This window comes from Pan paniscus, chromosome 4, assembly GCF_029289425.2.
Source record: "Pan paniscus chromosome 4, NHGRI_mPanPan1-v2.0_pri, whole genome shotgun sequence".
Taxonomy (NCBI): Eukaryota; Metazoa; Chordata; class Mammalia; order Primates; family Hominidae; genus Pan; species Pan paniscus.
In genome coordinates this window covers 49,717,614-49,742,117 of record NC_073253.2, presented here as the reverse complement: position 1 = coordinate 49,742,117, position 24,504 = coordinate 49,717,614, and the positions used below count along the sequence as shown (strand labels likewise).

General features: G+C 36.3%; 1 protein-coding gene across 4 annotated transcripts in view; it reads left to right on the top strand.

Annotated features, from left to right (window-relative positions):
- RNF180 (ring finger protein 180) overlaps positions 1 to 24,504 on the top strand; it is a 217,903-nt gene that overhangs the window by 14,760 nt on the left and 178,639 nt on the right. For 2 of the 4 annotated variants that reach the window (XM_008952767.5, XM_034960036.3), the window contains exon 2: positions 20,355 to 20,489. The exons of the other annotated variants lie outside the window; for them this stretch is intronic. In XM_008952767.5, coding sequence (XP_008951015.2) covers positions 20,355 to 20,489 — 135 coding nt within the window. The remainder of the gene's footprint in view (positions 1 to 20,354; positions 20,490 to 24,504) is intronic. 4 annotated transcript variants of the gene reach the window in all.

The following is a 24,504-nucleotide window of genomic DNA, read 5'->3' as shown; positions in this document are numbered from 1 at the left end:
TAAGGCAGGGTATAAATAAATAAATGAAGAAGTAAACATGCCATACAGTTGCTCATTAAAATTTGTGTAAAATTATGAATTTTTAAAAAATTATGTGAAGGAGTCTACTGGTTCAGAAATGGCAGCTAGCAGCCTCCAGTGTACCATTTTCTCATTTTTCATTAAGTTCCCATGAAGATGTAGAATAAAATCAAAATTTACCACAAAACCAAAACTTAAAAACTTCAAAAACACAGAAAGCAGGAGGAAGTACCTTAATTAAGAAGCATATGGTCTTAGGTTGAGAGGAATTTCTCTACTTTAGCACCTGCATACCCCACCCTTGCCTCAAGATATAAACAACCTGATAGATACAAGCTAAGAGGCATTATTCTTCCCCTGTAGTCAATTCCTTCATAGAACTTCTACCAACGGCAAAATGGAAAGACATCCCTTTTCGCCTCTCAGATTCTCAGATACTACTCTGTGAGGCAGAAACTGCTGAATTTCTTTCATTTCCTGTGTTCCCAGCAAATTCCAGGAAGCTACTAGGCAGAAGGGGAATTTGTCATGTTGTATTAGGGTTCTCTAGAGGGGCAGAACTAACCAGTCTGGATCCCAAAACCTCAAAAGTAGGGAAGCCAACAATGCAGCCTTCAGTCTGTCGCTGAAGGCTTGAGAGCCCATGGCAAACCACTGGTATAAGGTCCAAGAGTCCAAAAGCTGAAGAACTTGGAGTCTGATATTCGAGGGTAGGAAGTATCCAGCACACAAGAAAAATGAAGGCTGGATGACTCAGCAAGCCTGCTCCTTCCACGTTCTTCTGCCTGCTTTGTTCTAGCCTAGCTGGCAGCTGATTAGATGGTGCCACCCAAATTAAGGGTGAGTCTGTCTGTCTTTCCCGGTCCACTGACTCAAATGTTAATCTCCTTTGGTAACACCCTCACAGACACACGCAGGAACAATACTTTGCATCCTACAATCCAATCAAGTTGACACTCAGTATTAACCATCACACGTGGGTACCACAAAGCATTTGCAGATCTGACACAAAAAGAACCCTGTTGATTATGTGTGGTAGCAATGGCAATTACAGTTTTTTAAATGGGTTTCCTCTCCCAGAAAAACAGGTAGGCAATAAAGGGTATTGAAAAATGCCCTCTCTGAAAAATATTGAGCTAAAAATCAGGTAGTAAAGGCCTGTTAAGGATAGGTAAACAGGACTGAGTGCTTTGTATGTCAGCAACCTTTGCCTAGATAGGAGCAGATGGGCAGAAAAGTGATCATGGGTAGTTTCCCTCAGCTTGTCTGTTTGACACCAAAGTCTGGGCAGATCTCTCTGTAATCTCGCTGTGTGTACGAAGAAAAATAAAGCAGCCTGAAATGAAACCTCTGAAATACTATGGAACAAGGGAAGATTTATTATTGAAAATAATTGTAATAAAACATCAATTTCAGTAATTTGATTGATAGTGTTTATGAACACCGTGTTTTATATCAGTAGTGCTCAATCTGTGTTTCAGGGATTCTGCAAATAGTGAAATATTTAACCCCTTAATTGCTTTGGTCAGGTTAACATTTTGGGGTTCCTTATAAGATTTTGTATGAGGGAAAAGTGCAACTGCTACTGTCTTTTTTTTTTTTTTTTTTTTTTTTTGAGACAGAGTCTCGCTCTGTCTTCCAGGCTGGAGTACAGTGGCACATCTTAGCTCACTGCAAGCTCCGCCTTCCAGGTTCACACCATTCTCTTGCCTCAGCCTCCCGAGTAGCTGGGACTACAGGCGCCCACCACCACGCCTGGCTAATTTTTTTGTATTTTTAATAGAGACGGAGTTTCACTGTGTTAGCCAGGATGGTCTTGATCTCCTGACCTCGTGATCTGCCCGCCTTGGCCTCCCAAAGTGCTGGGATTACAGCTACTTTCTTAAATAATGTGATTCACAAAAAATTTATTTTAAAGAAATTTCACAAAATGAATCAATCCAATTGCATTAGAGGATCTTCACTAATCACCATTAAATATTTTATTGTGAAACTAGGGTTGTTGAATTTACTAACAGTCATGAGTAACTTCAGAATGTAGGAAACATTAGTGTCTGGAAACATTCAAAGAAAACAAGCTAAATTGCATACTTCAGGAGCCTCCAAGGGCCTCAGTGAATGAGAAGACAGAAGAAATAACTGGGACAGCTTGGCTGTTTTAGTATTATAAGCTAAATCTTTATCTTAGCGTAAGATCTAAGAGTATTACTGAATTTCAGGGAGATTCATGCTGAAGGACTATATAGAACAGCTGTCTCCAGAGGCATTTACTGCCAGATATTAGTAAGTTTATATGAGAATAAGTGATAGCAAATTGAGTGTGTCTTGATGCAGATTCCATACTCCTGAAGAAAGGGAGAAAAGTACACAAAAGCAAAGAAAAAGTTTAAAGTAAAGAAGGCCACCAGTATTCATATGGTAAGATAGTAATGTGTGCAGAGTCTTTGCAGACCCTGTCAATGTATTGGACCCTGTTTTATTTTTAGAATGGCTGAATGTAGATCTTGACATTCCATCTCGGAGCTAGTTGCTGCTTCCATTCCTTACCTTCTGCTACTGTAGCCGGCTAAGATGCCAGCAGGTTGGGGAGGACAACCAATGATGTTTGTTGCATCCTCCATTTCAGTATGTGACCATCAGCTTAGAATTCTCTGTCAAAACTTCAATGCATCTCACTCTTCTCATCCTTAGAAATCTCAAGACTAGAAAATAAGAACATCTTCCTCACAAAGTAATGGGAATAATTTCAGAAGTCACTTAACTTCTAGGACTCAGTTTCCTCATCTATAAAATGGAGTTAACAGTCCCTACCTCACAGGAATGTCTTGATGATTAAGGGAACTAATGTCACTTAATAAGTACTACACTAAAAAATGATAGCTAGTTAAAAAAATAATATTAATGCTTTGATTTCATGTTTTATATATGGAAATTTTAGTTTCAAATATATGAAGGATATACCACTTTCTGGCCTATTGCCTATTAAAAAGGGAGAAAGTATACCTTTTTTTTTTTTTTTTTTTGACACAGTCTCTCTCTATTGCCCAAGCTGGAGTGTTGTGGCACTATCTTGTCTCACTGCAACCTCCACCTCCCTGGTTCAAGCAATTCTCATGTCTCAACCTCTTGAGTAGCTGGGATTACAGGCGTGTGCCACCACACCTGGCTAATTTTTGTATTTTTGGTAGAGATAAGGTTTCACCTTCTTGGCCAGGCTTGTCTTGAATTCTTGGCCTCAAGTGATCTGCTTGCCTTGGCCGCTGAAAGTGCTGGGGTTACAGGCGTGAGCCACTGTGCCCAGTCAGAAAGCATACATTTTTTGATGGATAGTTTCATAAACAGCATAGTAACATATAGTCATCAAACCACATATGATGTCCTGAAACTCAGACTGTTCTTTAATGGATTTTCTAAAACATCAATCTCTATAATAGCTTTATTAGGCTGCATTGGGCACCCCCAAATTCATGTGTTGAAGGCCTAATTCCTAGTACCTCCGAACATGACTGTATTTGGAGGATAGGGACTTGAAAGAGGTGATTAAGTTAAAATGAGTTTGTTAGTGTGGGCCCTAATCCAATCTGACTGGTGTCCTTATACATAGAACAAATTTGGACACATAAAGACCTACTGGTTATGTGTGCCTACAGAGGAAAGATCATGTGAGGACACATTGAGAAGACAGCCATCTGCAGCCCAAGGAGAGAGGTCACAGAAGAAACCAAACCTGCTGATGTCTTGATTTTTGGCTTCTAGTCTCCAGAACTGTGAGACAATAAGTTTCTGTTGTTTAAACTACCCAGTCTGTGGTACTTTGTTATGGTAGTCCTAGCAAACTCATACCGTTGTCCTGTTTTTAGTGATTTTGGTTTGATCTTTGAGTGTTAGTGGTAACAGCCTTATTTGCCCATTATAAAGTACTTTATTATCTTTTTTTTCTAATTGTTTAACATCTATTGATGGTTTTATCTAGATCCATTGTTTCATCAGGGGTCAAAAATGGTAATTTTAATATAATCACCCTTCATTTTTTAGCACTGTGCTTCTATACTGAAGAATTTTTGCTCACCAACTATTTGGTTACCGTGAAATAGTCTGTATTGCAAAGGTACAATAACTGCTTGATTGGATTCTTTCTCTTTTTAAATTCATTTTTAGATTCTGACATCCTCCATATCACCTGAGAATCCTAAAATTTCAGGTTTGGGGATTTGAATTTATACTATTAGGGTGAGCCAAAGACTTCCAAACTGAGAAATTTATATAAAGTATCCCTGGGCTGGTGATGCCTTTGGAACACCTGGCGGATACGGTGTGAAACTCTGTTTCCAGGAGGGGCAGGTTCTCAAGGTCACATGCTAGTCTTCAATCCATGAGGAAATGAATGAGAGTTAATATATCCCCAGAAAATTTAGGTAAACCCAGGGCTGAGTCTTTGGTCTTTTCTCTGTCCATGCTCACAACCTTGTAGATATCATTTTTTTTCATGGCTTTAGAGAACCATCCCACATTTAAATCTTTTGTTCAGAGATCTCATACCTAAATATATCACAAACCAAACTCCTGACTGTCCTTTCTGTTTCACTGGCACCCTTTCCCTTACCCGTTGATGGCAGTTTCATCTTTACAGTTGCTTATGACAAAGAATTTGGAGATCCTTAGATCCTCATAGACTCTACATCCAATCTGTCTGGAAATCATCTCTGCTTTACTTTCAGTATATATCTAGAATTTGATGATAACTTAACACCTTCACTGCTATCACCTTAATCTGACTTTTGGCTATATTCCTGTAGCAGCATTTTTCATCATAACAGTGTTTGTCTGGTAGATGAGTTAGTTGACACTTTTCATAAACATAGTCCTGTTTTACATTCAGAGTTTTATTTAAAAATAAATATGATAATTCATTTAAAAAGTACTGCTTTATCTCATTTTTCTTTTCTTACTTTATGTAATTATGAGTAAATTAAGAGTTTACTAGGGAAAGGGCAGAAGCTTGTAGAAGCGTATTGTATACTAGGACAAGCATTTTGATTCAACCAGAAGCATATGAGTATGTAAATCATAATTTAGTTTCTAATTAGGTTTTTTTCCCATGTAATTCAACCTAATGTATTTAAACATTGGTTTGGCTCTTAGGTGAATTTAAATGAAATAAAGAATGTGGTTTATACCTGATATGTTTGGATTTCCTTTCAATGCCCAAAGAGAGAACAGTAGCTCTAATTGCCACAAATTCATTTCAGCAACATATATAGTCACATACAAGGCAGCCTGTGGTATTGAGGGGGACTACAAAAACTTGAGCTACTGCTTATGCCCTTTCTCTGGGAGTTTACAAGTAGAGGAAGAATCAGATGTACTCATTAGTGTGTTATCTGGTGATGCAAAGACATAAGTACAACATAAAGGCATAAGTAACAGATGAACAAAGGTATCAGATGAACAAAGGTAAAAGCTGTTTAGGAACAGAGCAAACAATAAAAGTGCTAGGAATGTAAAACTCTCTTTTGGGGAAGATGGTGGGATAAGTAAGTAAACAAGCCCAAGTCTCTCGGTTTCCCAGGCAGTGCTTTATTGGCCAGTGTTTTATCTGCTAGGAAATACCTGCTTTTTTTTCTCCATTATCTGGCAATTTTTTGGAGCCGTATCTTTTGAGGTAACCTAGTATAGTTGCCTCTGTATCAAACAAAATGTCTCTGTGACAATTCCTCTTGCCCTGAAGTAAAAAGGATTTTGAAGCCAATTCAGTGTGCTTGTCTATGCAGCCACCTTTCATCTGAATCCTTTCTTGATTACTGATATATCAAGAAGAATATATCTAGTAAGAGTATGGCAAATTAGACAAATACTTATTATCAACATTTGGTTAAAACAACACTTTATGTCATATTAATATATTTAACATAAGGTAAATATGTTTTAGCCCGTATTTCCCCTTCTAAGAAGTCAGCCTGAGAAGCACTTGGGAGGAAGAAGGCTCCATTTGACCTCAGGCTCAAGTCTTTATTTAGATGTTTTCCTTTGAGAACCCTGACAATTTTTGCCTGTTCTCTCCCAGTCAACTGGCTTAGAACCCCTCTCACCCTCTCGTATGCTTTCATAGCACATGTCTTTGTTATTCTTTATGTTCTGGGACAAAATAATAGTTTCTCAGCAAATAATTATTGAATATTAACTGAAAAGAAATTTCCTGATTTTATTTTCTTCTTTACTGTATCTTTATGGTCCAATCAGAAATATTATTGGGACCTTTATTAAAATTATATTTAGATGTATCATGTCCTGGATTGCTCAAGAATCTCCAAAAATAATGAAAACTCTTCTTTGGAGCCAGAACTTGTATACTCATCATATGATGATTTCTGAGAGTCCCATGTAAATACCGACATGCACACAACATTTTGGAAAGTGTATTTCAGCATTTTGTACAACTCTCTTAATTCCGCATGCAATTTCTACCTTTTCATATATTTTTCCCATAAGAAAGTAGTGTGTTAGAAGTCAGTGAATATATGGGTCCTGCTTATTATTACTTTCATTCTTCTTTAAAATTCACTATTTTATGAAAGACAGGTAGCAATTAAAATGGACAAAACTAATCAGAACACATGTCTGCATTTCTTCAGTAATATTTTATAATTCTTAAAGATGTCACTTGGATTGAAATACTGCAGTGGGCATTCAAGACTAAGTGCCTGAGATATATTTGTGAGAAAAAGGAAAATGAGTCAGTTTACAAGAATAAAGAAGTGCTATTCAACTTTAATTGAAGTATGTGACTTAAGAACCTATGGGACAGGATATGAAGTACTGGTAGCAAGTACAATGACAAATTCATACTACTTTTTGTCATTAAGGTTGTTTATTATGCATTGCACTCTGCCTAACTCAACAAACCCAGAGAAGGTAGAAGAAAAGTAGAAATAAGGAAGGTGAGAGGTGGCTAGATGGAGATAGGAAAAATACTTATAGATGTGAACACCAAAGCATATGCAGAACCATTTAAACTATTGAAGTTGACTTTATCATGTTCAAACACAGAAGTATATAACACCAACAATTATTTAAGAAGACTGTGGTCTCTCTCTCTGTAATTCGTGTTGGACAGTTTAAGTTCATAAATTAGCAGTTTCAAATGTTTTCATTACTGCAGCATAGAATTATAAAATGACAGTTTAGAAATCACCTGACACCGTCTATTTGTGTAGATGAAGTATCTGATATCTTTCACAAAGATTGAACAGTAATATGAGAGGGATCCCGGATTACAAACTGTCTTTCACCAAATAATACAGGTACTTGAAATATTCATTGAACTAAGTAAGTAAGGCACATACATTCCACAGGCATCTGGCCATAACTGTGAGAAGCTGTTTTAATTTTTACTTAACATAGGAATACTTTTTGTGTCCTAAGGTGTTCTTAAATGATTCACGAACAAATTAGGTGATTGTCTGTTGTTTTGCAAGTTCAGCCATTTTACGTTTTTGCAGCATTTCACAGATCATTGACTGTAGTGTTGCTAGTATTTCTTTGCTGTGGCCTGTTTGGATTTGGACTCCTTTTATTTCAGTTCTTCCGTGCTCACAATAGGCATCAAGAAGATTCAATATCAGTAGGGTGAGCTGACATGTAATTAGTTTTACAAAATAATTAATATCTGTGCAGCTCATCTGACAGAGTTATTATGTATGATGTTCTGCTCATGTTAACAGCCACGGATGCCAAAGCCCATTTCAACAAAGCAGTTATGGATTACTGTTGGGATTGCTATGCCCTGTGTAACAATGAGATTTCCCTTACATTAAGGACATGCTATTTCTTTATATCTACAAAAGGAATGTTCTTTCTCATTTTCTGGAGACATAAGGTCCTGAGCACTTACAGTATACAACCTTTAGGTGATTAATTATGCTAAACTTAATGGTTACAAATACATTATGGTTCTCGTAAACAAAAAAAAAGTACATATTTTTAAGTGCCCAGGAGGTATGGATAGTTTAAAAAAATTTTTGGAAATATTATTTGCCCTGAGATGGTTTGAACTGGCTAAATTATTTAAGCATTTTATTTTCTAAGTTGGTATGCTTTGCTCCTTTCGTAAATTTATCAATTTTACCTCACTTGAATTTTTATCTTAAGTTTTAAGAAAGATATTGATAATTGCTAAGGGAGCTCTAAATTCTTTGGTCATTTCTCTTCTTGATTTTTCTTTCTTGTTCACTAACAGGATTTTTACCCTTTGAGAAATATTTGGTGGGTTTTCTTTGTGCCATGACTTTATTCTATGCATGAAGTATAACAGAAAAGACACGTAATAAACATGAGCATTCTAATAATGGCAAAATTGGGAGGACTGGCTTGGGTTCTATAGGTACTGTTATGGACTGAATTGTGTCCCTCACCACCTGTCCCAAAATTCATATGTTAAAGCCTTAACTCCCAATGTGACTATATTTGGACATGAGGTCATAAAGGGAAAGTTAAGGTTAAATGAGGTCACAGGGTGAAACCCCAATCTAATAGGACTAGTGTAATTGTAAGAAGAGGAAGAGACATCTGAAGTATACACAAACAGAGGAAAGGACATATGAGGACTCAGCAGGAAAGTGGCCATCTGCAGGCCAAGAAGAGAGGTCTTACCAGAAAGAAACCCTGCCAATACCTTGATCTTAGACTTTCAGCCTCCATAACTATGAGACAATAAATTTTTTTGGTTTAAGCCACCCAGTCTGTGGTATTGTGTTATGGTAGCCCAAGCAGAATAGTGCATATTTTGGTACTGTGAATTGATATTCTTCTGTAACAAACACATAAAAATGTAGAAACACTTTGGAATTAGGTAACATATGGAGGCTGGAAGAGTTTTGATGCCTCTGTTAGAAAAAGCCTAGATTAACTTGAAGGAATCATTGGTAGGAATGTGGATGTTAAAGGTGATTCTGGTGAAGTCTCAGACAGAAGTGAGGACTGTGTTATGGGAAATTGGAAGAAGGTAGTCCTTGTTATAAAGTGGCAAAAAAAGAAAAAAAGAAAAGAAAAACCTTGGCTGAATTGTATTCTAGTGCTTTGTGGAAGGTAGAACTTGTGAGTGATGACCTTGAATATTTAGCAGAGGAGATTTGTAAGCGAAGTGTTGAAGATGTGGCCCGGTTTCTCCTTACCGCTTACAGTCAGCTCAAAAGGAGAAAGATGAATTATACAAGGAATTTTAAGCTAAAGGGAACCAGAAATTAAGATTCTGAAAATTCTCAGCCTGTTTATATTGCATAATAAATACTGGAAAGCATGTTTTGGAGAGGACACTCACTGTATCGTTGGACAATCTTTCCATCCATAATACTATGATGGGATTATAGCAGCAGAGATACTGCCATTTTGGATTAAAGGAGACAAGACAGGACAAAATAAAGGAAGGCTTTGAGACTTCTGGGATTCTACAGAAAAGGACCATAGGCCTATCTGGCTATGAATATGCCTTATCCTTCAACAAAAGATAAGGACCCAAAGATGATACAGAGATGCCTCCACAGGCCCAGAGCACACAGACTCACAGGGCTAAGGCTGTTTCTTCCTCAGTTTGAGTATAGGGCCATCTCTTCAGTTTTAGCAGTTGAATATTTGTATACTTGTGTCCATAGCCTTAGGGGCAAGGCTGCCACCCAGAGCCAAGGGAGCAGGTCTGCCATCTCAGTGGGCCGAGAAAACAAAGCCGCTGTTATGGTGGGCCTGTAGGTCAGACTATTAAGCCAGAAAGGATTATTATTGTGCCTTAATTTGTCTTGCTAGGTAATGAACTTGCTTGCAACCTGTCACCCCTTTCTTTGTTCTGATTTCTCCCTTTTAGAATGGGAATGGCAACCCTATGCATGTGCCACCATTGTATTTTAGAAGCATATACATTGCATGCTTTCACAGTTTCACAGCTGGAGAGGAATTTTGCCTCGTGATTAGTTATACCTTGAGTCTCATCCATACCTGATTTAGATGATATTTAGATGCGACTTTGGATTTGGAGTTGATGCTAACGTGAGTTAAGACTTTTGGGAGCTGTTGGGATGGAGTGGATGTTTTTTTGCATGTGAAGAGGACATGAATTTGGGGGTCCAGAGGGAGGAATGTTACAGATTGAATATTGTCCTCTCCCCTAAATCCATATGTTGAAGTTCTAACCCCCAATTTGGAGATAAGGTTTTTAAGGAGGTAATTAATGTTAAATGAGGTCAAAAGGGTGGGGCTGTAACCCAGTAGGACTCCTGTTCCTAAGAGGAGGAGACACCAGAAGTACACATGCACAGAGGAAAGGCCATGTGAGGACACAGTAAGAATGTGGCTGTCTGCAAGCCAAAATGAGAAGCCTCACCAGAAAACAACCCTACCAACATCTTAATTTTGAATTTCCAGCATTCAGAGCTGTGAGAAAATAATTTTCTGTTGTTTAAGCCCCCTAGTCTGTGGTATTCTGTTATTGAAACCCAAGCAGACTAGTACATATATCATACTGACAAAGCGTAACTTTTTTTTACATTTAGAAAAGCAGTGTTGATACTAAATTTCAAAAGAAGGGTATAAAAACCCAAGACAAAAGTAAACTTCTCCTTTTTTTGTTAATGAATACCAGTAACTTTGAGTAGATGGTATTGTTATTAGAAGTCAAAATAGTTTTTTTAATTCGTAGACTATTTTTAGAGCAGTCTGTTTATAGAAAAAATGAGCAGAAAGTTACAGAAAGTTCCCATTTATTTCTGTATGGAAAGTACAGAACACTTCCTCTTACCATGCAGTTTCTCCTATCATTAACGTTTTGTATTAATGTGGTACACTTGTTACAATTGATCAATGAATATTAACTAAAATTAATAATTTACATTAGGATTCATTCTTGGAGTTGTATAGTTCTGTGGATGTTGACAAATGTATAACATCATGTGTCCACCATTATAATATCATACAGTATTGTTTTACTGCCCTAAAATTCTCCTACATTTCACCTATTCATCCTTCTCCTCCCCCCAGATACTTAGATATTAATACAAGGTGATGAAACTGCTAGAAAGCACTAATTGGAAATTGTCTTTCTTTACTATTCTGATAGAAAATATAGACTATTTCACAAAGGTCAATGCATGAAATACAAACATATTTTTTCTGTTGTCTAATGACTTTAAAGACTAATATGTCAGTGTTTAATTGGCTTATGTTTTGCTATTGAATTTTAGAAGATTGTTATGTTTTTATATTAGCACCTTATCTAAATTGTTTCCAAATATTTTTATCCCATTCCATAAGTTGCCTTTTCACTCTGTTGATTGTTTCCTTTGCTGTGCAGAACTTTTTGGTTTAATGTAGTTTAACTTGTCTATTTTTGGTTTTATTGCCTGTCCATTTTGTGTCAAATTCAAGAAATGCTTTCCAAGACTAATGCCAAAAGACTTTCTCTGTTTTCTTCCAGGAGTTTTACAGGTTCAGATATTACTGTTTAAGTGTTTAATTCATTTCGAGTTGATTTTTGCATATGGTGTAAGATAGGGGTCCAATTTTATTTTTTTTGCATGTGGGTGTCCAGTTTTCTCACCATCATTTGTTGAAGAAACTGTCCTATTCACCCACTGTGGTCTTGACACCCTTGTCAAAGATCACTTGATCATATATGCTTGATTTTGAGATAGCAAACAAAACAATTAAAAATGGGTAATAGACTTGAATAGACATTTTTGCTAAGAAGACATACAAATGGCCACTAGATACATGAAAGGGTTCTTAATATCAGTAATCATCAGGGAAAGGCAGTTCAGAATTACAATGAAATATTGTCTCACACCTGTTAGGATATTACCAAATAAAAGGTAAGGGTTGGCCAGGATGTAGAGAAATTTTGTACACATTTGGTGGGAATATCGAATGGTGTAGTCACTATTAAAAACAGTATGGAGTTGCCGGGCGCAGTGGCTTACTCCTGTAATCCCAGCACTTTGGGAGGCTGAGGCTGGCGGATCGTGAGGTCAGGAGTTCGAAGTCAGCTTGACCAACACAGTGAAACCCTGTGTCTAGTACAAATACAAAAATTACCTGGGCGTGGTGACGCGTGCCTGTAATCCCAGCTACTCAGGAGGCTGAGGCAGGAGAATCACTTGAACCCAGGAAGCGGAGGTTGCTGTGAGCCGAGATCGCGCCACTGCACTCCAGCCTGGGCGACAGAGTGAGACTCCATCTCAAAAAACAAACAAACAAAAAACAGTATGGAGGTCTTCAGAAAATTAAAAGTAGAACTACCACATGATCCAGCAATCCTATGTCTGATGTATATACAGAATAATTGAAATAACAGTCTCAAAGAGATAATTGCATCCTCATGTTCATTTCAGCATTATTCAGGGTAGCCAAAATAAGGGGAGAAAAAACCAGGTGCCTATTGACAAATGAATGCATGCAGAAAGTGTGGCATGTATATATATATATAATGAAACATTCAGCATCGAAAAAGAAGGCAATCCTACCGTTTGTAAAATGGATGCACCTAGAGAACATTATGCTAAGTGAAATAAGGCAGTCACAGAAGGACAAATACATTATTATACTTATATGAGGTTACCTAAGATAGTCAAACTCATAGATGCAGGGAATAGAATTGTGACTGTCGGGATGGGGGAAAGGAAATCAGTAACTGTTGCTTAATGGGTATACAGTTTTAGGTATGTAAGATGAATAAGTTCTACAGATCTGATGTGCAATATATTACCTATAGTTAACAGTACAGTATTATGCACTTTAAAATATGTTAAGAGGATAGATTTCATTTTAAGTGTTCTTAACCAAAACCAAACCCTACAAAGAACAAGGAAATTTTTGGAAGTGATGGATATATCAAGTACCTTGATTGTGGTGGTAGAATCTTGGGCATATACATATGTCCAAACTCATCAAAATGTATATATTAAATATATGCAATTTTTGTATACCAATTATATCTTAATAAAGCTTTTTTAAAAAAAAAATTAACATCAGTCCATATAAAGGATAGCAAATCACAAAGTTATCTGTTTTGAGAGGTTCTCAGCATTACATTAGATCTTTCTATCTTGGCCCATTCCCAATTGTTTAGGATTTGGATTATGAAAGTCTTCTTTAGCATTTAACCAGTTCTTTGGTAGTGACAAGGGCTGGTACTGTTTATCCACATATAAATATATCTGTTATATATCACTTTTATAATGAAAGATCAGCCTGGGTTCATTTCCACACTTTCTTGTTCTCCAATTTTTCCTTGGTGATAGATAAGTAATCCCCATATGGGCAATGGTGGGAAAACACATCTGTGATTTCTTGTCTCATTGCAAGGGCTTGACTTTTACCTATCCGAAAACCTTGACCTTTTAACCAGGGCCCAATAATAAGAGTTGTCACTGTAGACACTGCCCCATATTGGGCACCCTTTACCTACTGTTATCAAACAGAGGCAAGCATGAGGTTATATTGATGAGAGGAAAAGAGGGAAAGGAAGAGAGACACACTTTAAAGTTACAAGTTTTTTTTTTATTATTATACTTTTAAGTTTTAGGGTACATGTGCACAACGTGCAGGTTTGTTGCATATGTATACATGTGCCATGTTGGTGTGCTGCACCCATTAACTCGTCATTTAACATTAGGTATATCTCCTAATGCTATTCCTCCCCTTTCCCCCCACCCCACAACAGTCCCCGGTGTGTGATGTTCCCCTTCCTGTGTCCATGTGTTCTCATTGTTCAATTCCCACCTATGAGTGAGAACATGCGGTGTTTGGTTTTTTGTCCTTGTGATAGTTTGCTGAGAATGATGGTTTCCAGCTTCATCCATGTCCCTACAAAGGACAAGAACTCATCCTTTTTTATGGCTGCATAGTATTCCATGGTGTATATGTGCCACATTTTCTTAATCCAGTCTGTCATTGTTGGACATTTGGGTTGGTTCCAAGTCTTTGCTATTGTGAATAGTGCCGCAATAAACATCCATGTGCATGTGTCTTTATAGCAGCATGATTTATAATCCTTTGGGTATATACCCAGTAATGGGATGGCTGGGTCAAATGGTATTTCTAGTTCCAGATCCCTGAGGACTCGCCATACTGACTTCCACAATGGTTGAACTAGTTTACAGTCCCACCAACAGTGTAAAAGTGTTCCTATTTCTCCACATCCTCTCCAGCACCTATTGTTTCCTGACTTTTTAATGATCGCCATTCAAACTGGTGTGAGATGGTATCTCGTTGTTTTGATTTGCATTTCTCTGATGGCCAGTGATGATGAGCATTTTTTCATGTGTCTTTTGGCTGCATAAATGTCTTCTTTTGAGAAGTGTCTGTTCATATCCTTTGCCCACTTTTTGATGGGGTTGTTTGTTTTTTTCTTGTTTACAAGTTACAAGTTTTAAAAGAAATTTTCATATTGAAATATACATATAGAAAAATGAACAGATCACAAATATACAGCAAATGAATTTTCACAAACTGAACATGTATATATGTATGTAAAATACCAGTACCCAGAGTAGGAAAACTAGTAGTATGTTAGAAATTAGTATATTTCTAGCACCACAGAAGCTTATCAGGTATTATGTTAGCTTATTTATAAATTTAACATTGTATCCCAGGAGATTCTTTTTTTGAGTAGTACGGTTTCTCCTTCAAATAAGGAAAACTGTATAGGAAAATGTTTTCCATGATCTTATCCTCACCAGTTATCCTAGTGACAAATGTACATATTGGGGGTAGAGTGTCTTCTAGCTGATTAGTAATACTGAAAGTATTTCATGTAAGTCCAAAAGTTGAATTTAAACATTTTTAAACCAAGCATATTTACTAATATAGGAAAGTTTTATATACCAAGTGTATGAAAGTTATGTAGTTAAAATCATTGTAGTAAGCAAATTGTTATTAACCACCTCCTGTGTAGTTAGGAAATAAAGAAATACCATGTGAAAGGGGTGTGTTCTCCCCAGTTCCTCAGCATCAGGGAACAAACTTGCTAACTGTTGTTATTTATGTGCAGTAAGTCCTCACTTAATGTCATTGATAAGTTCTTGGAAACTGCAACTTTAATCAGAATTTAGTATAATGAAACCAATTTTACCATTGGCTAATTGATATAAATAAGAGTTAATTGCCTATGGCATATTTCTGGCCACAAAAACATCAAACTTTTAAGTAAAGACCAAAACACTTCTAATATTAAACATTAAAGTAAATGTGAGCTATACAGACATTTAAGAAATCAAGACATGTAAGAAAATAAGATCAATATTCACCCAGTTATTCTAGTTTAGGGTTGTAGGTGGCAGAAACCTAATCTGTCAGCTCAGGGTGCAAGGTGGGAACCAGCCCTGGACAGGGCACCATTCCATCACAGGGTACACTCCCACCATCTCAGATTGGCACCATTAAGACATGCCAATTAATCTAACATGTATATCTTTGGGACGTGGGAGGAAACTGCAGTGCCCACAGAAAACCCGCACAGATAGGGGGAGAGCTTGCAAACTCCACACAGTGACTGTGGTCAGGAATTGATTATTTTTCTCATCAGTGTTACAATGGAAATTGACTTTCTTTTCCTTATCAATTTTATAACTGATATTGAATAAAACAATGTTATTCAAGGGCCTGTTGTATTTCTAACAAGATGGAAACACCTGTAACCTAAAAACCAAAAATGATGTCATGTATTAACAGGCACTTAGTTGTTTTTTTTTTCCCACCATTAACGCTTTCGGATGCTATAACTCTTATTTACTAGCATTAGCTAGGAGTCCTGCTACAAATTTGAATAATAGGGCAAATAGCATCATTGTGTTCTCCCTGATTTTAATGGAATGATTTTAAAGTTTCACCATCAAGTATTATATAATTGCTAATGTTTTCGATAAACTCCCTTTCTCTCAGGTTAAGGAAGTTTCCTTCTATTGCTAGGGTGGTGTTTTTTGGTTTTGTTTTTCATTTCTGACTAAATGTTGAATTTCACTGAGAGTTATATTTTTTGCAGCTTTTAAGATGAGCATGTTTTTTCTTTTAATCTTTTATTTCAGTATATTGAATAGTTTTTCACCCAATTTTGACCATTCTTGAATTCCTGAAAGTAATCTTACTTGGTCAAAATGTATTATTATTTTAATTCATTGATGGATTCTGTTGGCTAATATTTTATTTAGAATTTTAGCATCTATGTTTATAAATAGTTTGGTTCATATTTTTCTCATATTCTCCTTGTCTAGTTTTATATTTCCTTGTCTAGTTAATATATCAAAGTTATATTACTCTTATAGAATTATTTTGAGGAGCTGTTTTTTCTTTTCTTTTTTCTGGACTACAGTTTATAGGTTATAAAGATTATTTCTTAAAAGATTGGTAAAATTTGGCAGTTACAGCATTTATGCTTATATCCCCCCTCCAACTTGCTTTGGAGAAGATATCTGAGTTCTGTTTCAATTTTAAAAATTGTTTTATTCGTATTTTCTAACTTTAGGTTAATTTTAATTTATAATTTTGTCCACCTCATCTCGTTTAAATTTATGAATAACAAATAAAAAGGTCAGCAAAGACTAGAGACCCACGAATGTAGAATTATTACTGTGTCAAATGCTGATATTTCACCATTAAGTGTAGCAAATAGCAAAGGATAGACAAAGAAATGCAACTTCGTTATGGAGGTTATAATTCCAGTGCTTGGTATTATAAAAAATTTCAACCTAATCTGTTATAAATATGTTTCTCCATAGGGACTCATCTTTCATTCCTAAGTATTTTAAAGAATGTTATTGAGAAGTAAGATTTTCAAAAACAACACTTTTGAGATAGCTGTTTTGCATAAAGTAGCATTTCTCAAAATGTGCTTCATGCCGCTGGTGTCTGTGAGACCTTTTCAAAGAATGCGGTCAAAACTGTTTTCTTGGTAATATTAAGATGTTGTTTGCCTTTTTCACTGTATTGACATTTGCACAAATAATACAAAAGCAATAGTGGGTAAAACTGCGGGTCCCTTAGCAAAATCAAGGCAATGGTGACAATCTATACTAGGAGTCCTTTTATTCTTTACCACCATATAGATGCAAAAAACCTGTTTATCGAAGCAGTAAATAATATTGTATTAAATCTTTACTTTTAAGTACATCTTTTTAAAAATATTCTTTGTGGGAAAAAATGAGAAGAACCCATAGAGCACTTGTGCAGTCTACTGATGGCTGATGATGGTCTTGAGGAAAAACCCATGTTCAGTTGTTTTAGTTGAGAGTTGAAGTCAGTACCTTTTAGTGGCACATTATTTTTTACTTGAATGATTGGCAAACTGTATATTCAGACATGGATATTTGGCAGTATTGTAAGTGATAAATTTGAACTTTATACAAAGATTACATCCTAGAAACATTGAATTAGAATCTCTTAGATTGTGGCCCACTGACTTGCATTTAAGTAAATTCAAGGTGTTCCTTATACTATATATTTGAGGAGGTGACGTTGAACCAAGATCTAAATGATGAGAAAGGAGCCAACCATGCAGAGACCCAGGAGAGGTGAGGAGGTCTAGAAAAAGGTTATCCAGTAGAAATACAACACAAGCCTTACCTATAAAGCCACATAAACAAATTCAAAGAAACAGGTTAAATTAATTTTATAATACATTTTCCTTAACTCAGTATATTAAAAGTATTATTTCAACATGTACTTAAAAATATTGAGATATTTTACATTCTTTTTTTCTACGAAGACTTCAAAATCTAGACATCTCAATTTAGATAACTCACATTTCAAGCACTCAATAAACATGTCTGGCTAGTAGCTACTATATAGAATAGCTCAGATCTATGAAGAGTGAACAGCCAGTACAAAGGCCCTGAAGGAGATTCATAGAGAGATGTGCATTGGCATTTGGAAATTGAAAATACTGGTTTAGAGCTTTGGAACAAGACCAAAACTAGATCTATAGATGTAAAAATCATTGATACGAAAGCATTGTCACACAGAGTGAGTACAGTTTTCAGTGTTTAAATGAAGACTTACAACAATCTCCTACAGGGTTTTTTTCCTACTACATAGTTGTACCCCAAGAAGGCATGGAAAAATTTCAGGGAGAAGAGGGCAGGTATTTCAGGGTTGGAGGGCACAGGCAGATGTGGAGTTTCTCCATACTTGATTCTGGTATGAATCCTCCCTGCAGTCCCTATCCTGGCTGAGGACCACTGGTTAAAAGGGAGATGAAGATAAAAGAGGCTAAGAAGGGTAAGAGAGGAAAGAAGAAGAATAAAGAAGTTAAGTGTGTTCATGCTTCAACAATGAAGAAAGGGGAGGGCAGAACATTTGCAAATTAAACAATTTTTTTTTTTTTTGAGACGGAGTTTCGCTCTTGTTGCCCAGGCTGGAGTGCAGTGGCACGATCTCGGCCCACTGCCACCTCTGTCTCCCGAGTTCAAGCAATTCTCCTGCCTCAGCCTCCCAAGTAGCTGGGACTACAGGCATGTGCCACCACACACGGCTAAATTTTTGTATTTTTAGTAGAGACAGAGTTTCACCATGTTGGCCAGGCTGGTTTCGAACTCCTGACCTCAGATGATCCACCCACCTTGGCCTCCCAGAGTGCTGGGATTACGGGCATGAGCCACCACGCCCGGCCAAATTAAATGATTTTTGGTGGTCATTGAGGTCATAGTTAAAATGGAGTGGTCAATTGGGCTAAGATGCATTCTGAAGATGGGTCAGTAGAGACAGAACTGCAGCCTGTCTACTTGAAGGTCTGAACTAGAGGGGCTTGCTGTGCCCTCTGAGCCAGAGTTCTTTAAGTCCTACCTTTAAAGTTGATTACTGTCTGTCCATGTTCCCTCTCTTATAGTTGCATTTTACTTAACTGTTAATAGTATGCATGTCTCCGTGTTCACCCTGACCATACTGTAGATTCCCTCGGGTAATTTTTTTTATATGTCCATTTCTACCTCCATCCCCATCTCAGAATCAGTAAAAATTTCTAGGAGTGGGTCCTAGGCATCACTGTTCTTTTAAAGCTTCCCAAGTGATTCTATGTGCTACAGTTGAAAAACTGTTGATCTGTAGCATAGTGAGCACCTCTGAGACAGAAAGTAAGTTTTACTCATTTTCATGTTCCCAGAGTTTGACTCATTGTCTGGCACATAGGTAGCTTTCAATAAGTGTTGGACGAATGAGAACTGAATGAACAAATGAGGAAATGTGGCCAGGGAACTAGGCAGGCCCATGTGGGTAGCCTGATAAATTAATGTTGCCTTTCTTTGTAATGGATAATTACCAGACAAGTTATTTAACACCCTGTACCTATTTTGGAATTGTTATATATTAGTGTGAAACTATTATCCCAAATTGGCTTAAATCAAAGTATTGACATAAAATCTCAGGTGCAAAAATAGATTACAAATTTGGTGGGGCTGTTCTCTGAGTCTTGCTTGATTATATACAAGATGTAGTATATAGTTAACTGTTCCAATAAGTACAATATAGTGGAGACTTTGTTGCTTTCAGGATAAAGGAATTTTGCTAGCAATTTAAGGTAGGCACTTCCAATTTTCACAGAATTAACAACTCAGTAAATCCTATTTTTAAAATTTAATGGTACGACTATTCAAAACATGCTACTTATAAGAATATTTAGTTCTTTGTCATGACTCTTTAAAACCACTGTAGGCCAGATGCAGTGGTTCACGCCTGTAATCTCAGGACTTTAGGAGACTGAGGCAGGGGGATTGCTTGGAAAGCCAGGAATTTGATACTAGCCTGTGCTACCAAGCAAGACCCTGTCTCTACAGAAAGTAAAAAATAAAAAATAAAAAATATTAGCCAAGTGTGGTGGTGCACTCCTATAGTTACCCTGGTACTCAGGAGACTGAGGCAAGAGGATTGCTTGAGCCCAGGAGTTCGAGGCTATAGTGAGCTATGATTGTGCCACGGTACCCCAGCCTGGGTGACAAGAGTGAGACCCTGTCTAAAAACAAACAAACAAAAAAACTACTGCAGTAACTTATTGAATTGACTCTACAGATTGTGTTTACCACTTTTAGTGAGAGACAAATGAAAAGCAGTAGATACAAAACTTTGTGCACAAAGAAAATAAGCTGGTAGTCATTAACATAATGTATCATCATAATTAATTGGAATTTTCAATCTCAGATGTAATGTATAGAGTGCCCCAAACCTAAGACCTGATAACTGGTAGGTACCTTAATAAATGATAGTTCCCTGCTTTACTGTCCACTTGTAGCTAATGCCATGTTAAGGATTTAGAAAGTCCAGTTTATCTGACAGTTTAACATTCTAAAAATACACTAATGTTTCCACAGATGAAAAGAAGCAGAGAATTGATAACTAAAAATCATAGTCAAGAGGAAACAAGTATTCTTCGTTGTTGGAAATGTAGAAAATGTATAGCAAGCTCTGGTTGTTTTATGGAGTATCTTGAGAATCAAGTGATTAAGGTGAGTATTGGTAACTCCAGTCTTCAGTTTCCTGGTAGAGGAGTGCTGTGGGCCTATCCACACACATGCACACTTATTCTTCTCTACCTTATTAAGAATATTTATAGTTCTTTGTCATGACTCTTTGTCTCTCAACTTATTTCACCTGACCCACTGAAAACATTCTAAAGTGGTATTCAAAAAGCATCCCCTTCCACAGTTAAAATTAATTTTGCCTTTAATTACAAATATTAATATGACCTTAGTGTTTTAAGTGCAATGTTATAGGCATAAGCTGAAGATAATAGTCAATGTTTTTTATTCCCACTATGAGTGAGCCTCAGTAATCACTGCACAATTAAATTCAGAATCCTAGTAAGAATTGGAAACTTGTTATATAGGGTTTTTTTGTATTCACTATGGGCCTAGAAGAGAAAGTTCATGTGTAATATAAAAGTAACCCATAGGAAAACCTGAATAATATTCAAGTGTGTGTTTGGTCATCCTGATTAAAAAATGAGTGTTTTTAAACAACAAAAATAAAAATTTCTTCTCTAAGAGCAGTATCAAAGAGGCATGAACTAGAAAGTAATTAATGGAGTTTGGAGGAAATTCTAAATTTAACAGACAGAGTGACTGTAATCACCTGTCATTGTTTTCTTCCGCTTCTTTGGGAGACATACTCAGCTTTTTGGTTTTTGTTTGTTTCGTTGTTTTACCTCAGTTAGATTTGATCATGATGGTTTCCCTTCCACTTTAACAAATTAGCTAGTCTAAACTGATAATAGTAGATAACTTTGATTGCATACTTACTACATGCCAAATACTTATTTTTGAGATGGAGTCTTGCTCTGTCACCCAGGCTGGAGTGCAGTGGCGTGATCTTGGCTCACTGCAACCTCCACCTCCTGGGTTCAAGTGATTCTCCTGCGTCAGCCTCCCAAGTAGCTGGGATTACAGGTGCCTGCCACCATGCCTGGCTAATTTTTGTATTTTTTAGTAGAGATGGGGTTTCACCATGTTGGTCAGGCTGGTCTCGAACCGATTACTTTTTAATGACTTGAAATAACATTTTAATTAGGAAAAAATCCAAAACTTTTTATGCTAAGAGTATTTTGGTGGATATAACTTATATGTAATACAACAATTAAATGTACAACTTGATAAGTTTTATCAGCCCTGCCATGAATCAGATCAAGATATGCATTTGCATCACCCCAGGAATTTTTGTCTTGCCCTTCTGCAGGCAGTGGTCTCCCTCTCACTGATGTCTTTCACCATAGTCTAGGTTTGCTTGTTCTTTACATTCCTTCAAATGGAATAATACAGCATGCACTCTTTTGTGCCTGACTTACTTGTGTCAGCGTAGTGTTTTAGAGATTTATGTTTTGCATGTGTCAGTAGTGTGTTCCTTTTTTCTCCTGAGCTATGTGCCATTTATGAATATACCACAGTTTATCAATTTTTTTCTGCTGAAGGACATTGGCATTCGTTCCAGTTTTAAGTTATGAATAAAACTGCTATCAAAATTTTTATAAATTTTGTGGTCATGTTTTATTATTTCTGTTTAATATATGCATAGGAATGGATTTTTGGGGTCATGGGGGTAGGTATAGTTTAATTTCTTAAGAAATTGTTAGTAGTTTTTCAAAGTTTATGTTCACTTTCGGTAGCAACATATGAGAATTCCAGTTACATCTTTGCCAATACTTAGTATTTTCCGTCTTTATAATTTTAGCCATTCTGATGGACGTATAGTGGTATATCATTATAGCTTTAATTTTCATTTCCTTGGTGACTAATGATGTAGAGTACTTTTTTATGTACTTGCTGGTTAGGAACTGTTTTAAATGCTTTAAAAATATTATTCATTCCTTACAGTAACTCTTTGAGGAAGATAACCTATCATCTCCATTTGCTAGATAAGGAAACTGAGGCAGAGAAGATTAGGTAATTTTCCCAAGTTCACACTGCTACTAAGAAGTGCAGCTGCAATTGGACTGGGCAATGAGGCTCCAGAGCCAGTGCTCATAACCTCCACACACTCTGCTGCCTTTGCTCTTCCTTCAGGATATCATATGATATCACTTCTTCTCACTGGAGTGGCTGATCCTTTTATTTACCTGGAGAACTCCCACTTATTCATTCATTAAAACATATTTAATGACCTAGAACAATTCTAGCACTGCTGTAGGATGTATTGGGATGGATAGTGGAAGAGTGATACAGAGTTGAAAAAATATACTCTGGTCCTTAGGATCTCTAAAGTCTTGTTGAAAATAGGCCAACCAGTGTAGCCTGATCTGAGGAGTACTCTAACAGAGGAATGCAAACAAAATTCTGCCTGGGCTGGTCACAGGAGACTTTGCAGAAAAGATAATATGTGAACATATATATGTTTGTGTCTTACAGATTTTAAAGTATAATTTGTAGACCATAAAATTCACCCATTGTTAGATAATAACTTAATGATTTTTAGTTGTGTAACCACCACTACATTGCAATTTTGAGCTATTTTCATTACCCCATAAAGTTTCCTCAGGCCTATTTGTCCTGCTCCCATCCCCAGGCAACATACCAATCTTATTTCTGTCTCTGTAGATTTATATGTAAAATAAAATGTATAAACATAATAAAAGATGTAAACCATTGAAAATACCTTATAAAGTAAAAATATATTCATTTATATAAAATTGCATCTGTAATTAAAAATACATAAAAATTATGTACTAAATATATATAAAATACACACAAATTATTTTAAAATGAAGGGATAATTCAATATCATGGTTAAGTCTTAGCAGAAGGAGTAATATGAAGCAGTGACTCTGAGGGGGGCTTCTAAAGTAATGTTAATGTTAAATTTCTTAATCTTGGTAGTGGGCATATTGGTATTTTCTTTTCTTTAAATTCCCTTTATAAAACATATTTTATATTTTATAAATCTGTATACATTATCAAAATATTAAAAATGAACATGAAAGGATCCTTTAAAGGAAACTGCAAAAGAAATTATTAGAACCCCAAAGTAATTTTATCAGTACTGTGCTGAAAGGTTGCTAAATTTATCACCTATTAAAGTAACTGTACAGTTAAAAATAAGCCATATATATAATAAGTGTTTTGTTTATGAACTTTCTGTAAATGAAATTACACTGTGATTATTCTGGAAATTGCTGTTTTTACTCAGTATCACCATGTCGAGTGTAGATTTAGTTCATTTTCACTTCTGGATAGTATTCCAGAATATACTCTGGTCCTTAGGATCTCTAAAGTCTTGTTGAAATTCTTGTCGAAAGATCTCTAAAGTCTTTGTTGATAGTCATTTGGGTTACATCTATTTGTCTTGCTCTTATAATCAGTGCTACTGTGAACTTTCTTATGCATATCTTTGCACACATTGGCATTAGTATTACTAGAAATGGAGTTCCAGCATCATAGGGTATGTGCATGTTCAACTTTACTGGGCAATGCTGTTTTCAAATGACAGTCTCACCAGCAATAGTTCAGCATTGCTGTAATTTCACATCTTCACCAACATTTAACATCTCATTCTCAGAGGTCAATTGTGTTTTCTGCAAAATGTCTTTTTTTCTTGCCTATTTTTCTATTAGGATGTTTTGTTTTTGATACTTGGAGATTCTGTGTTCTAAATACTAATCTTTTTTTGGTTATTGTATTGCAACTATTTTTTTCCCAGTTTATGTAACTTATATTTCATTCTTGTGGTGTCTTTGTTGAAAAGAAATTCATAATTTGATGAATGTATTAGTTCTGTCCTTTATGTGTTGTACTGTTTAAGAAAATCTATATTGTGAGGGGAAATGTTTTTTCCTCTCCTTCTACTGAATACCAAAGTTAGGCAAGTTTCCTTGTGTGCCCTCTGAGAAACAGGTTTCTCATTTACCCTCATACTGAGGTTATAATCAGCTTTGTGTAGGGAGTTTCTCCTTAGGTTCTTTCCATCCTGAGGGTGCCCTGGGCTGTATCTCCTGTCTTCCGCATGCAGACATGAAATGGCTCTCAGAACAACATA